The sequence below is a fragment of the Clavelina lepadiformis genome, chromosome 1, assembly GCF_947623445.1.
Source record: "Clavelina lepadiformis chromosome 1, kaClaLepa1.1, whole genome shotgun sequence".
Taxonomy (NCBI): Eukaryota; Metazoa; Chordata; class Ascidiacea; order Aplousobranchia; family Clavelinidae; genus Clavelina; species Clavelina lepadiformis.
In genome coordinates this window covers 28,612,074-28,628,381 of record NC_135240.1, presented here as the reverse complement: position 1 = coordinate 28,628,381, position 16,308 = coordinate 28,612,074, and the positions used below count along the sequence as shown (strand labels likewise).

Sequence of the window (16,308 nt, the reverse complement as noted above, 5' to 3'; positions counted from 1 at the left end):
GTCACAGATTCCCATTTCTAACAAATCTTCCACAATAAATGTACGGTGTTCGCCAGTCCAAGCCATTTTACATACAGATATAAAATTTTAAAAATTTGCACAAAACATTATTTATAAAAACTAAAATCTGAAACACAAATGGTAAGACCTTTGCTGCAAAATCTCATGTCAGACTGCTACAGCTTTGGTACAGTAACAATTTGAAATGTTGTAGGTTTTTCTGCCGCACCCTGTATAATCAAAAGAGACATATTTTTTGCATTTGTCGAGATATTGGACGAGTACCATCCTGCGAACTTGTTCATTTTATGGAATTTTGCGGTAAGCTTTCATGGGCACTGTGGCTTAATCTCCACCAATAATAGCGGTAACGTCAACCGCTACATGTTTGTTGGCAAATGGCAATAACACTTTCATTCTTAAAAGGCATGACGTTTTGTTTAATATGATAGGGCAGGGATGTCCAACCTGCGGCTCGCCTGAGATTTTTGTGCGGCCCGCTAGTCATTTTCACTCCAAAAGTATGTACTTTATGTACCCATCTTTCTTGAAATTTAATAGGTTTTGCGGCCCATTCAATTATTTCAAGTGACAATGCGGCCCACTATAATAAAAGGTTGGACATCCCTGTGATAGGGTATCAGGCTTAGAAAAAGCAAGCATAGCCTAAGCCCTGGGCCTATACAGTATGTCAGTGTGCTCAAACATGGAAAAGCAAAACAATACATTATAGGCCCACTGTTGCTAGATTTTTCCTGTTTATCCAAAACTTTACCGGCCACCAATAAGAAGTATTTAGCTTGATAAATCCTAAGGTATACATTGCAAGCCCATTCACCGGCCAATATTTTTATGCAAGCAACTTCGTCAAATGGTGGCATGAGAGAATTGAGACATTTATAGAGCACAAACTGTCATATCATCTCATTTCTCCCCATCCTTCTTATCTGACGGAGCAACTTCTTTCTTGCCAAATAGTAAGACATATACGTGGTTTCCTAAAATACAATATAAATGAATAAATGTTGTCTTATAGCCAGCAGTGTTTGCAGTTTAATGAGATCATAATCTTCTACGTCAATAACGCATTAAAGACAACAACAGCAGGAGAAGTTGAGGAGTCAAACAACTGGTTCTTAGAGATTTAAAAATTATGAGATTAATTCTGTCCCAATAATGCGGGTTTGTTAAAAAACAATCCGATCTCGTTCATGTGGGATTATTTTTCTGTCATTCATATGAAGAACTCTTTTGACTTATGAAGGTATCTTAACTTAATTTACCTGTTGATTTATCTGACTCTATCGTTGTGTGCGGTTAGAATTAGAATACTCTAACATTTTGACAGCCAGAAAGCTTTTAATAGTACAACAGAAATAGTTTACAAGAAAAGGTTTTTATTGCAGGTGCTGTACACTTTCAGAATATTACAAATAAATAAGAACATAAGCAATGCTGTTGATTATAAGATGTCTATTGAGTTGCAATCACCATGACTAACTTGGACAATTCATCTGTTGGCTTCGGTGATTGATTCAGCTAACTCTCCCTCTGTTCGCTAATAGAAGTGTGAGCTTATAAAACGAGATAGCGATGGGAATTAAAATGTAGACATGAAAAACGCAGCAAGTTGTAGCGGTGCAGCGGGCGAAATAATGTTTTGACAATGTGAGGTAGCCTTCATAGACCTATAGCTAAAGCTGACACATTGAGAAATAGATTAATGATAATTTAATCAGTGTTAAGGTTAAGAAGCGAGAATTTCCAATAAAGACTTCTTATCAGCACAGACGCTGGAAACAACCTGGGGATGTACTAAAAGGAGTGTTCACACGAAGTTATTCAGAGCAAGTTTCCAAACGACAGTTGAAGTGTTTATCAAAAACTAAATTAATAAACTTCAATGAGAAACTAGAAAACACTTTTGGAAAAAATGATGTAATGGTAAAAATACCACCCAGGTCGCTACACCTCCCAAAAATTCTTAACTGATCCAGCTCATGCTTTGTTTCTTTCTCGTGTCTTCTTACATCTTCCAAGCTTAGACCTTCCGGCATGCGAGCTTGTCGCCCTGCCCTGTGCTCATGATCCTGCCACCTAGACTCAAGACTGGCCAACTTATACAGTTGGTGGTGAGTGAGCCTTGAACTGGTTTATCCAGTCCTCATCTTACGCGCCTCTGCAGGTCTTTGCTGATTTGAAGAGCTTGAGGTCATACTCCTGGGAGTAATCTCTGAGTTCAATTGGATCGTTGACGAGAACAACTTCAACATTTTTCCACTCATCTTCAGGTAAATTGTGAACATTTTCTGATTCTCCTAGGTCCGGCACACAGTGGATGTCTTAACATGGATCACTTATTTCATATAATCAGGTTTCCACATCTTCGTTTTACAACTGGGGCGGTTTTTCGTTGATTCCTCTTGTACATGAAGAAATCCTGTAAGAGTTAAGACTGGAATAAACCCTGGCACCTTGTGGCCGATATGCCACACCTCTGATGTAAAATGCCCTTCGTTTCATGCTTCATTTGACACAATTTCGACGCCATTTTCACCACCAGTTTCGAGTTTGCTTCGTTCCGCTGTGTTCCATAAATGAGCAATCCTGTCTTCATTTCGCAATTCAGGCATTTTCACTGGCAATGTCACAATGAAAAAATGTCCAATGAAAAATTTCATTTTCTCTTCTCTCTCAAAACTATGATTTTGCTTCTGGTTGTGTTGATGTTACGTCACGATTTTGATGTTATGTCACGATTTTTCACCGAATGAAATGAAACTGATATCGACTAAAGTCGTCACCATCTTCTGAGTATACGCGTGACCTATTTTGCTACAATACGTTTTAATACGCAGGGGTAATTTGTAGGCTAGATGATAGTCACATAGATTTGTTGTTGATTCATCGCCACCTGTTCATGCGTAATGTCGTCTCGGCAGCCGAGTAAAAATAACGCTGAGCTTTGTAGGCTATATCGTTGATTTTTGTCATTGGCTCTAGGAAACGATAATTGGTCCTAGCTTTGCTACGTCATTTAAAAAAAATGACATGCTCACACTTAATCGATACAAATTCAACAACGCGTCCCCTGCCCGATGCCCAGTGCCAGCGATGGCCAATGCGTAGGAATGCTTTTGGACAAAGCATTAACGACACTTGCTCCTGTGCATTAGTTCTGATAAACAGTTCCAGATTCCAGCAATGCAAATTGAAAAATAAAAAAATAAATAAAAATATTTTCGTCTATCGGAACCTGTGCCAAGACTAGCTCGGAAATCTGGGCATCAAGCGATGGTCGCTCGGTATAAGTCGTGCGAAGCGTTTCCTTAGTCCGAATATAAAGGCTGTGACGCCCAACCACGATATACTGTATGTGGTTCTTGTGTGACCACCCATGCAACCAATTAGTCACCACTCACCACTATATCTGCGTTTTGTTTATAACCAAGTCAATTGTTCATGTTTCACTAACTTCAAATTTACCCTAAATAGCTAAAATCAACTTTTTACGACAATAATCCAAACCTGACCGCAGATCTTTAACAACGGGTACGTAACTCGCTTGTGGTGAAATAGTTACTCTCTTTAGATCTTCTGCAGATAACGAATGAAGTGGTTGTGCCTCGATGATGCCTGAGCAGTGTAGATCAGGGAGCTCCACCAGCAATGGACTACTTGCCGCTAGCTTGGCAATTGTTGCGGTTATTTTTATATTATATGTTTTCTATGGAGCCGGGGTATTGTTTCAGGTGCTTGGACAAGCTTTGAGGAAAGTTCACTGCATAGTGAAAAGCTTTTTGTTTTCAGGTCTTTTGTTCGCATCTTTGCCTTCTGACTTCAAGGCATGAATGAAAAGGAGTTATCAAGTTGAATAAAAGAAATTATGACGTAAAAATTTCTCAATATTTTCAACGAAATAATGTGACTTCGAAGCGGTTAAGTAAACTTGCAAGTTGATATGTTTAGGCTTTAATGATTATCAGATTTTAAACAATATGTGCAGAAGCAAAAAGTGTCAAACTAGGCGTATAACTAGTAACAGTATCCGCATGCCGTGCATTTCAAAGTATAAAGGAAATACCAGCGTCCACCAGATTGGAAAGTTTGCTAATGAGTATGCACGGGGGATTAAATTTAATTGCATTTATTATGGTTGTTGGGGTCTTGTGCAGAAGTACACAACCAGATGACGTCACAATTTGAGTAGATGGGGTCTAGTATGCAAATGCGTCCTGTGGTTGTGCACTAGACCCGGCTATTGTTTTATCTTGTTGCACCAGGGATTCCTCGTCCGAAAACAGCAAACTGTCAAATCTTGAGGGTCTACGATCCAGACTGCAGGAGCACGCCTGAGATATACTCTGCAGTTCGGTCCAATTACATAAATTCATGTCAACAACATGTAGCATCATTGGATCTGTGATAATTAAGAATCAAAATGGTTTTGGCAAATCTTTTAACAAAATCAGTTTGTGATGCTTTGAACTTTATTTTCGACAGGCAGTGCAAGGGATGGGTCGACATGAACGAAGGAAACTCAAAATCTGTTTATCGAGTTTTATCAGTTTATCTTGACCATGCTAAAAAATTTGGTAATTACATAAAAGGTTACATTGATGAAAAGGACAAGCTTGAGATGTTCTTGAAGGAATACACGATATCGTCGCAGACTAAATTTATTATAAGATCATCTTGCAAGAAGGCCAAAGATTTTTCATCGAACGAGACTGGAAATGCGACAAATTGTACTCGTTATGGCAGGGCAGGTAATAAACGATCAGTAAAAGCGTGATGCTTATGAGTATGGTTGTTTGATGTCTATGGTTGTTACAGACCGGATATATTGGGAATTTAATAACCGCAACTTGGTTGTCCCGTTCACTGGTACTCCGTTTATCACGAAGAGCTCGCAGATCAAACATTGTGAGCACGGCGCCCAGTATTATAAGTTAAAGGCAGATAAATTAAACTCACAAGTAAGTGACCCTGGCATCGAAATCCAGCTAAAGCTTTTTCAAAATCCTCTTCTTATTGCAGGACTGCACGCAAAAGGGCGTCGATACAGACGATGCTTTTAGCAACATTTTGCAACAAACTAGTTATGACCAGTCCACGCCGCAACCTCATCACATGCAAAATCCAGCTGTGCTAAAAAGACGAAGGATGAAGCCGTCAAAGAAGCGAAATTGCCCGGCATATATGTACATCAGGGAAGTCGTTTTGTTTCCCGAGTATGCGCTAAGCCCCGAGTTTTACAATGCATCGAAGCACATCTTAAGGAAAGAGAAATCAAGCATCATCGTGCGCCTCAAGGAAGCGATGATTGTTGGAAGTTTAAAAACTATTCACAGGTTTTTTGTCAACATCCCCCTTCCTGAAGCACATGCAGATCATCCACTTGATGCCAGTGTTTGCTCAATAAGGTCCATGGACCCTTTTGTTCGGAGCAAAATCGACGAACTTCTGCTGATGGGGGTCTATGAAGTGAGACACATCCAGCTGATAATTAATGACCATGTTCATGAGACTCTGATGAAGAATGGATTGATTAACTACCCGGAGCATGTGTTGTACCCCTCGGAGCAGGAAATAAACGATTACGTCTACCTCTCGTCAATATCAGAGCCCACAGTTGTTGAGCTTCTCGCTAACGACCAGAGCAACATGGAGGGAAGATCGCAGGTCCCTGATGGCGTGGAGGAGAGTATCAATGAGTTGACATCACTGCTGGAGTCTTGTAAGGATGAAGAGACGCTGCAGAAAGTGAAGAAGCAGATGAACCGGATCATACAGAGAGTGAAACAGGCGAGCAACCAACAGAAGCACAGAAAGCGAACGATGCCTCAATATGATCATTCATCGAAGAAGGCAAAGACAGTGGACAATTTTACACAAAATGCCAGCAGTGGCAGCATGAGCACGACACCACAGCAACCTCTGGTGGTGAGTGCTAGCATCCCCGATGAAATCACTCTCACGCCAGTCGCCACTGAAGACCTTTCGAATGTTAATATCCTGCAACCTAGCCTGCCCCATGTACCTGATGTGCACATCACCACGTTCAGCAGACTGATGGAGTCAGACCAAGCTGTCCTTCCATCCTTGGTGGAGCGAGTAATAGGAGGTGAAGCACATTTCCACGGCAACGGGATAACAATTCAGCAAGACCTGTCCAACTTAAACCACTTACAACATGATGGGACACTACGATAGCAACTTTTCATTTGATATTTGTTTCGTGCATTGGTAATATCTCATCTGGTGCTTGCACCATGGAATCATGTTAAACGTAAAATTAGCTCAATCTTACTTCAGAGGCTTAAGCTCATGAATTTTTGTCGCTCTTTCAATCAGTTGAACAAGATCATATTTATTAGAGCTCACCACACAACAGGGTAAGTTGTAATCACAGCCAATTATAGACATCAGCAAAATGTCAAGTCACAACATCCAGTAAAAATGCCAAATTATGCGTATCCGAAAAAGGAAGGTACAACTTGGTTGAAAACTTATCGAAAATGAAACTTGTGAATAAAAAGAAACACAGTCACAGTAGGTTTGTCATAGAGATATTAGTTTCTTTGTAATGATTGGGCGCTTTCCCACCGCTGGGGGGCGATGTGTCCCACCAAATAAACATTGTCGTACAAGTGTCCGGCAAAATCACGATCAACCACAGTTTCATGATCAGCATCTCGTTGAATCGCGCGGCAGATGTTTCGCACAAATTCTCGCTTCGACATTTTGTTCTTCACGTGCGGACTCGTAAGATCAACAGAAAGTAGAATAAGGGAGTAGCATAGAATTGTGATCACGTCTAAGAAGAGAAAACCATTGAAATCTTAAGAGATAATGCAATAAAATCTTAACCACAGACCGAGAGCACAATGAACTCACCCGGGGTCAATCTCAAGTTGGGATTGTCGATGCAAAATCTCTCGGCAAATTTTTCTATCAAAAGATTGAGGTAGTCTCCCCGCGATGTTGGTGAATCCACTGCATGGAAGAACTTCCTGTACATTTATTAACCGATGAATGATAAATCAAGTACCGGTACGACTGATGGTGAACACAAACACATCATAAATCTATAAACCCCACCTGAGAGCATTGGGAAGAAACTGGTCCTTGTAACTTTGTAGTTTGATCATTTCTTCTAAAATATCCTGCCTAAAAATTTTATTTTGGTTTTAATCCAACGAGCTATCTGGCAGCACAGACATTACTCCAAGAAATTCAAAATATAAAAGCTTATATTTAGAGAGGGAGAGTTTTTACAACATTTCCGTTTTAAAGTTGAGTTTGGTCAGTCGGTGAACTTAGCAAAGAAGTTTTACACCTTCCAGTACTGGAGATCATTTCATCACAAAATTTAAAATGTTTTTGATCGAAACCACTCAACTGGACCAAAGGTTTTCATAAAATAATTTATTACAACTTTTATGCTAAAGTTAAATAAAAAAAAACTTGTTGCTTTCGTACTGAGCTCTTGCAAGTTCAAAAGTGAAACAGATTGCCCATTTTTAATCAAAAAATAATCCCTGTAGAGTAACATCACCTTTCACGGAGGTAAATTCGAACTTTCTGCCAACATAGTTGGTTTGTGAAGTGAAAAAACTGGGCAATATCTTTCACATCATCTTTCAAGACGCCGTGCTCAATAAGATACTGAATTCCCTGCATAGGTAGAAAGATTCAATTGTACTGCCGGTCTTACAGCAAAGAACAAACTAACTAAGGTTTGAAAATAGAGACCCATTCAGGCTGGGTGTTAAAACTGAGACTTCCTTCATCTAAAAGCATAAACAGCTTCTTAAAAGATTTTCTCTCTGACTTCCATGTGTGATAAGCGCTACAGGAACCCCAGTGTGTCATGCATAATCTGCACAAACAAGTTCCAAAAATATATTGTATGAATCATAAATTAACAACGCAATTGCAACAAAAACCAATTCTCAATGCAGGTCACGTCATAGTTTATGATGTAATAATAAGACTTACCCCTCCCACAAGCTTTCATCATTGGCCAGGTCAGACCAAACGCACGATGCAAGACACAGGTCGGTTGCGTTCAAATTCTTCAAGATCTGAAATCAATAAAAGTTGTAAAATGACGTCTCAAAATATGACGCACGGCAACACTCATATGTCAGCAAAAGTGTCACCTCCAAGCCAAGCTCAGGAGGAAGAAGATGAAGATCAACAAAATTTTGAGTCATTCTCGGACTCTGACTACGACTCGACCTGTTTCTTAGTAAACGGCCCAGAAGATTTTGACCTGGGGAAATTAATTGAGTCACTATACATTTGGTGTCATGACACTAACACACGCAGCATATGTGGTTCATTGCTTATAGTTTGGGAGGTACAAGAAGAAACAACAATTTATTCGGTGAATGGCTGCGCAGCTGAAATGCAAAACCACTGAATGCACCCCCAGGTACTTGTGTTGGTCAGTCACCTTCAGTTCTGGTGTGGAAGTGATGAAATTGTCACTTACGCCTGTAATTTGAATTCCATGTGTTTGCATTTTGATCTTCAGGTTGCAGCCTCCTGGTCACCTGTTGGCCCATCAAGCTCTGTGTGTCTGGATTAAGCAGCTTATTACAAGGTCACGATGATTGCTGCATCTAAAGCTGACACACTTTTTTCTCAGAAGATTTATAGCAGTCAGCTGCTTCCAGTAACAATATTCAAAGTTTAGACACAAACATTTAATTACTGAAGATTGATGTAGATTTAAGGCAGCAGCAAAGTAAAAAGTCTGACACATGCACGGACTGTAACTTGGAAAGTGGGGCAACTGCACGCATTAGATCATCAAAGTGCACACCAAACGTCTTTTATCTTCACGCCGATAAAGTTGTAAAAAAGAAGGCTGGTTGTTTAAACGCCAATTTCTGATACAAACAAAAAATTAAAGCTTCAGTTCAAGCGATCACGTCAAAAACCGGCGTCTTTGCTGTTGGGTGGCCGGACAAAATCAACTTTGAACTTGTACATCAAACTTTTCATGTTCACACCGATTTATGATTAAAAAAACTGGACAAAATTAGTTTTGCATACTCCAAATTAAGTACCAAATAAACATCTACTGTGTTACGTTAAAGACTCTGTTTAAATGGGTCTAGTTATACAAGTGCACAACCACACAATGCCTTTGTATACTAGGTTAGGCTCAAAGTGTGACGTTATCTGGCGATGCACTTTTACGCTTTCTACGTTTCTATCTACGATTGCAAGTTAAAGAAGGGTCGTATCTGCACATTTTCTTGGAAATAAACACAATCAGACATCGGACGGTCAGGCTGCAAACTGTCCAGGCTGAAGGTAGGCCTAGGCCTATTCAAAATTAAAACAACACCATATATTACAATAATACCCCGATAGTGATATATCTGATTTATAACAATCTGTTGAATTTGAAAAGTTGGAAAAACATGACAACTCAAACACAGCCTACATTGTCGTCAATACAACGCAGACAACTGAAGTCTTAATATGTCCGTCTTTCACCAAATTAGTGAATGTTCACTTGCTAGCAGTGTCTATTACGTCACTCCAAATTTCATCACAGAAAAGCAGCTGTAGAAAATGACGTCACAATACAAACAACAACAAATCTTTTCTGAATATCAACCACCGTGGGGTGCGAGAGGGAGAAGTAGACTAAAACCATAGAATACTTATAACATGGTTGTTAACTTCATTGTTTAAAACCCCCACGCAATCAACTATTAATATAATAGCTAAAATTCGTAATAGTCTATTATGGATCAGAAAGCAAATGTTTAATTGGGTTAGAATCATGGTCTTTGGTTGAAAACCTACCTCCATAAAGGGAAAAAAGTGGTTTAATTCAAAAACATACTAACCATTAATGAATTCAGTTTGCAGTGAGGAGTAATCTTACCGATATGAACGGTTACTCTTTCCAATTTATATCAATGATTTCGCAAAATGTTTAAAAGGTTTGGAAGTAGCCATGTTTGTGGATAACACCGGTATTTTTGCGATTGAAACGGATGGGCGAGCTAACTAAGAATGAAAGGTGGAAATCGCCCAATTTAACCCTATTCTAACTAGGCTTGGCTTCTCCCGCACACAGTCATAGCAAAACGTGGCGTACAGTTGCATTGTTTGCTGTAGAAACTTGAAATTTGGTGACTTTTCCTAAAAAATGTTCAGCTATCTGTCCATGTTTGTTTGATAAAGTTGGATTTTGTAATTTTTGAGATATTGCGATATTTTCATAATTTTCGTGGAAATCGCCCAATTTAATGCTGCAACCAAATTACATTGCAACTGTTGATAAAAAATCAAAGTATAAAATCATAAATTTTGCAGCCACAACCACTAAAAGAAATAATTAATCTTTATATTTTTGGTGGTTTAAAAAGCTACTTTTTCTGCCACCGTCATTACTTCTCGGACTGGTCGCAAAATTATTGCGCCGAAAAGTTTCTCTGATTAAAAACACAACATGTTCTATTGTTTGCTGCTTACGTGTTTGCATTCTCTTGGCTTATGTTATGACGTTTTATATTGTTGAGTCGTATTTTTGACGTAAATGTGACGTAACTATAAGTTATTACGACAAAACAGTATCCCCAACTCGTCACGTTAGTTGGTTGTCTTGAGTTTGGCTGATAAGTCTCTCTCTCTTCTACCGAGGAATTTGATTACTCGGTTCATACCAATATGAAAATGCAATTTAGCGTAGGCTTACTTATTGATGCGATCGCCTGAAAGAAACAAACACCACAGTAGTAACTGAGCACCACCTTTATTTACAACGTCAGTCGCTCGTTGACAAGTCAAAGTACACTGGATTGTCTTAAAAGCTCTCGGTACTACTGCATTAATTTAATGTTGCAAACTACCCTAAGACAGTCGATTCCTTTTCTTGGCATAAATCGTCCCTCTGCTCGTTTAAGTGACTTCTCGTGTTCCTCTTTTTCTTCTCCTCTCTCCTTTCTAAAAATGGAATGCATCGCTTATTTATTTGGTTACGTAACGTTTTTGTAAAGCATAAATCTTTCTTCGGTTTATTCAGTTGTTGACTTCCAAAAATTTCACCATCTTTTGCTAATTTTAACCTCGGAATTCTGACGTAGATGTTTTTCCAAACGTAGGCTTATGACGTAGCATAGAGTTACGTGGGTATGGTTCGGTTGTCACATGACCCTCCAACCTAGACCGGAACGTGACGTAGGAAGGTTTTGCAGGGGGAGGCTGCATGGACGCAGGCGACTGGCTCAATGGTTGAAAGCAAACGATGAATGACACAAAAGAAGAAGCGTCGATCTGGAACCGGAGTTCCTCCACGATATAGGCGACCATTTAAGATACAACGTCTGAAACTCAAAAGTACATCGATTATCACAAACACAAGCAGATAGTTGCAGGTGTAATAAATAAGTAGAACAAGGTCAAAGTAATAATGCATGGCGGGATATGTAGTAGTGGAGTAACATAAGCAGATACCGTACAAATATACAAGCATAAACATAAGTATGTGCATCACATCATATTGTGGGGCAAGTTTGGGTGTGTTCAGTACGATGATTTTAATTATCAGCATTCTCCTGAACTAGAGGGTTTGCTCCAGCAATAAGATCAGAATTAAGTTGGGGAGTTCGTTTAAGGCAGTGGTTCTCAAACTGTGGTACGCGTACCACTAGCGGTACGCGAGAGCTTTTTAAGTGGTACCGCGTACCGCTGAACATGATTTTCGATGTGCTGTGAATAATGTGTTGCCCCGGATAGACAAGCTTGTGCAGAAGAAACAGTTGCATCTATCAAATTAAATTGTGTTTTCTTGCTATTCATTGGTGTTATGGTATAGTAATAACGGTAATAACTAATAAATACCGGTACATTTGAGTAAAATAAGTCATTCAGGAGCCAGGTGGTACGCAGTGTAGCAAAAAAAACGAATGAGTGGTACGCGATCGCAAAAAGTTTGAGAAACACTGGGTTAAGGCGACAGATCTGAGTACTTGTCAATTTCACCAAAAAAAGGATAAGAATTTTGAAAAATCAGAATAGCCAAATAGCCTAATGGTCCAAGCAAGTGATAAAATACATAAGATCGATAAAATACCACTGATGACTGGGGAGGTAATATTAGAGATCATCTGTAGAAATGTTTTTTTTAAAGGTAGTAGAGACAGTATTCTGAATATAGGATAAATCGGCTTGGGTATTGGCTTGGGGTGTGCCGCCAAGAAAAGTGTAAAGCTTATCCCGTATGAGGCGAGGTTGACGGACTGCTTCCAGGATTCCACTGAGATCATCATGTCCATCAATGTTGCCAGGAAACAAGTTGATGAGGAAGAGAATTCAAGGGGGGGCATTGGAGCTTCTACATTCACCAAAGACGGAGCAATGGAGTGAGGGTCATTGTGACGTCTGGTCAGGGTGTAACGGTGACACACGTGATGGACATTTCCACCAACAACAAAAGTAACTATTTTTCAGGGATGTAATTTTCGACCAAACGCATACTTTTGTGTACATATTCAAACTTGTCCGATATACGAAGTGTAGTTGATGCTAAAGGCTACGAGGGGTCAAACAGAATAGGTTCCCTTGTATCGTAGATCGTGTAGAACATTGGCATTAACTGGAGTGGTTGCTAATTCCACCATAAGGTCACCTGAGGTTATTGCATCTGCTGGTCGTCCAAGCAGATAGCTGAGGTCCTCATGAGGGAACAAATGGCCTATGACGTAAACAATATCAGCCAGAGATGATTTGATTTCGTATTCTACGTAATGGATATCACTCGTCAGGTGATGAATTGGTTCTTTAGTGAAATCTGTTGCTTCATTCAACAAATAAGCTTCTGCAGCGTATATAGAAAAACTGTGTAAAAGAAACGCAGTTTTTAAAGAATCCCGAGCGACTTGCAACGTGTTGATGCGATTGCAACTGAAAGGGACAAGTATAAGGCCGCCAGGTGTGCATGTTGCTGTGCCGTGGAGACATGTCTTTACCGGTAGAGGCCATGGCATCCTCTAGACTCTAGAGGATAGATACACCTAGTGACTTAATTTCAAGACGGAAAAGTTCATTGTTCTTATTGAAATGCATTAAAAGCGTCTCGTTGTCGTGCCCTATGCGTTCATATTGGCAATTTATTTGGCTACCTATATAGTCCCATATCTAGGCATTTGTGCCCGAAACGCATGAACCTTGAGTGACTCTATAAGAGGACATCGATCCGTTTTGGCTGCTCATTTTACCTCTCACGTGATCGTCTAGTAGTGTAGGCATCTGCCGGTAGCTCGTCAATGTCTTCAGGAATATCACTAATGGGAATGTCCTCTTCTGTGTCTGACTCTGAGGCGTTGACTGAGTCAGTGAGCTGAAATGGAATGTTTGGGTGTAAGTTGTGGCCAGTGAGGGAGCATCTGTTCCTCTTGTTGATATCATCGTCGAAATCTAGGCCTGGTAAGTAGCTTGCTTTAGACGATCCAAGAAAACATTGTTCGGTTTGTTCTTAATTATCAGAGGGAAATATTTTTCTGTTCGATCTAAGACAAGGAATGGGCCATCATATAAACGTGAAAGGGGCTTCCTATGTGCATGACGTACAAAATCATAAGGACAAGTGCGAAAATCCCTGTGAACATACGTTTTAATGGGGCAGGGGTCACGTGGTGGAACGTATTTACGTTTTGTCATCTTTTCCATCTTTGCTGAGCGTAGTGACATACCTAGAAAGGGAAAGATGATCCTCGTCAGGTGGTTCAAAAAATTCTCCTGGGAGACGAATAGTGGTTCCAAAAGTTAATTGGGCAGGGGAAGTTTGTATATCAGCTTTCATCGTTGCGTGTAAGCTGAGTACAACCCAGCCAAGGTTGCTTATCCAGTCAGCATTTTGTATTTGGGCTCTAAGGGCTCTCTTCAACGTTTGTATTCTCCGCTCGATGGCGCCGTCACTAATAGGACGGTGGGCTGTTGTATGAATCGGCTGAGTTCCCATGGAAGCTGCCAGATCATGAAAAAGCAAAGAAGTAAATTGGAAACCGCAGTCAGTTGTCATTTTCATAGGAACACCAAAACATGAGACCCATTGTAAGATGAAGGCATTGGCAACCTCTTTAGCAGTGATTTCTCTGAACGGAGCTGCAACAATGAACCCGGTCATCACCTATCGGTGATCATTAGCACATACGAGCAACCACAACTGGGCACTAGAGGGCTAAGGATGTCGACTTGAATATGAGAAAATCTTCCATCCGGTTTCTTGAATTTCTGCAAAAGGGTTATAGCATGTCTATGTATTTTGGATTGTTGACAAGCTATGCATCTTCGAACCCAATCTCTACAATCGAGAAGAAGTTGAGGCCACACGTATCGTTTTGAAATTAATTTTTGCGTTGCTTTTATACCACCATGAGAAAGTCCGTGTATTTTATCGAATACCTGTCGACGAAATGACTGTGGCAGAAGAGGCCTTAGTTGACCTTGGCTGACGTCACATACGATTGAAATAATATAAATATTAATAATAGATAAGTCTGATTAGTCATTGGTATTTGGCGAAGTTGTAATGACGTATCGCCTGCAATCAAATCTTGTAGTGTGGGGTCTGTAAATTGTTCAGCCGCCGTTCGCTTAAAATCAAGTGTTGGAGAATCTTTGGCATTCCCAGCAACAATTGGATAGTGTTCTTCAATTTGGTTTTCCTGTTTCTCGTCTAAAATAAGAGGAGAGGCATCTTCAGCTGGATCAGTCACGGGCGAACGCGATAAGAGATTTGCAGTTAGGTTCTGATCTCCATCTATGTATTGAAAGTCCGACGTGAATTCTAAAACAAATGATAAGTATCTATATAAACTTTGGGATACTGAGGACAAGTCACGTTTGGCCATGTCCACTAAGGTCTTGTGGTCAGTTAAAAGAACAAAGTCTTTTCCTTCTAAATAGTAGCGGAAATGACGTACAGCCATTGAAAGCGACAAAGCTTCCCTCTCAATAGTGCTGTTCTTCGATTGGCACTGGTTAAAATTCGTAAAGAAAAATTCAAGTGGTCGCTCGGTGTCGCCAACGTTCCGTGTCAGTAAACCGCCTGCTGCATAAAGTGAGGCGTCAGTGCGTAGGCGTGTTGTCGCATTCCTGACAAGAAAATCTAAGGTCACCGTATTTGCAAGCACGTTCTTAACTTTGTCGAAGGCTTCATCGGCTTTTGTTGTCCAATTGATGGGATTCTTTCCTCTTTGACTGGGTTTGATCAGCTTGTTGAGTGGTGCTAGAAGAGTTGAGCATTTGGGAACAAACTTGCGATAAAAATTAATCATTCCCAAGAACCTGCGAAGGTCACGCATATTACTTGGACGGGGAAATCAACAATAGCCTTGACCTTTGACTTCAGAGGTTGAACTCCATGTTTGGAAAGTGTGTGACAAAGGAACGTTGAAGTATTAGCACCCAACGCACAATTTTTCACTATAAGGTTGAACTACAAAAGCCTGTAAAAAACAGCTGTGCGGTTGGTTTTGTGATCTTCGGTAGAACTGAAAAAGATGATGATGTCGTGACAACATACAAAACAGTTAGATGAACCTTGTAACACGTGGTCTATTGCTCGTTGGAAAGTGGCCATAGAATTTCCAAGTCCAAATGGCATTCGTTGGAAGCAATAAGTAGCTCCCTTAAAACTAAAAGCAGTTTTGGGGATATCTTCTGGAGCTACTTTAATTAGCCAATAAGCATTTTTCAAATCAAGGCGGGAACAAACGCAATTCCCAGCCATGTGGTTAACAAAATCAGACAAAAATGGAACAGAGTAGGCTAAGTATCTGGTGACGTCATCGTATTCAAACAACGATGGTCGATAGAAAACCTGGTACCCCCTGGGGTTGATTTCTGAACCAACACAATATTAGAACGGTATGGGCTAGAGCTAGAAATAATTACACCAAGATTCGGCCTAATTCTTCATGAATAATAGTTTCTTTTCAGGCGAGAAACGAAACATTTCCTGCTTTACGGAGCATTCGGGTCTGTGACTATATGATGGGTGACACCTGGTATTGCGCGTTGGATACTTTGGAATATTTCTGGGGAAAAGTCAAACTCGTTGCTTAATTGGTCTTGTTCAGCATCTGCAGAAAAAGGCAAATTACGTGAAGAAGAACTGTCTGGTGCGCAGTGGGCTGTGCCTGAGGTTTTCGTCAAACGCCTAAAGCCTAAGTTTTCAAGAAAACGTTAAGACGCCAAGAAATCACAGCCAATTATATTGAACGTAATGTTTTCGACTACCAAAACTTCCCAAGTGAAATCATCCTCTAA

The 16,308-nt window shown here is 40.2% G+C and overlaps 3 protein-coding genes across 4 annotated transcripts; 1 reads left to right on the top strand and 2 right to left on the bottom strand.

Annotated features, from left to right (window-relative positions):
- Positions 1–3,776: 3,776 nt before the first annotated feature.
- On the top strand, positions 3,777–6,331 carry LOC143457470 (uncharacterized). 2 transcript variants are annotated; one of them, XM_076955244.1, is made up of 4 exons: positions 3,872–3,891; positions 4,504–4,769; positions 4,837–4,979; positions 5,041–6,331. In XM_076955244.1, exons 1-4 carry the CDS (start codon positions 3,887–3,889, stop codon positions 6,214–6,216), a joined length of 1,590 nt encoding a protein of 529 aa, XP_076811359.1. In that variant the 5' UTR covers positions 3,872–3,886; the 3' UTR covers positions 6,217–6,331. The 2 variants fall into 2 exon arrangements, with proteins under 2 accessions (XP_076811358.1, XP_076811359.1); XM_076955243.1 differs by having other exon boundaries at positions 3,777–4,769.
- A 22-nt stretch (positions 6,332–6,353) lies between these two features.
- Positions 6,354–9,552, bottom strand: LOC143457496 (F-box only protein 8-like). The gene is made up of 8 exons (XM_076955245.1): positions 8,504–9,552; positions 8,169–8,281; positions 8,005–8,090; positions 7,759–7,885; positions 7,562–7,680; positions 7,105–7,173; positions 6,901–7,016; positions 6,354–6,820 (listed from the first exon to the last, which is right to left on the bottom strand). The coding sequence occupies exons 1-8, from the start codon at positions 8,574–8,576 to the stop codon at positions 6,576–6,578; spliced, it is 948 nt and encodes a 315-aa protein (XP_076811360.1). The 5' UTR covers positions 8,577–9,552; the 3' UTR covers positions 6,354–6,575.
- Positions 9,553–10,812: 1,260 nt separating this feature from the next.
- On the bottom strand, positions 10,813–11,543 carry LOC143457454 (uncharacterized). Its single transcript, XM_076955242.1, has 2 exons — positions 11,103–11,543; positions 10,813–10,980 (listed from the first exon to the last, which is right to left on the bottom strand). Exons 1-2 carry the CDS (start codon positions 11,344–11,346, stop codon positions 10,883–10,885), a joined length of 342 nt encoding a protein of 113 aa, XP_076811357.1. The 5' UTR covers positions 11,347–11,543; the 3' UTR covers positions 10,813–10,882.
- Between the last annotated feature and the right edge of the window lie 4,765 nt (positions 11,544–16,308).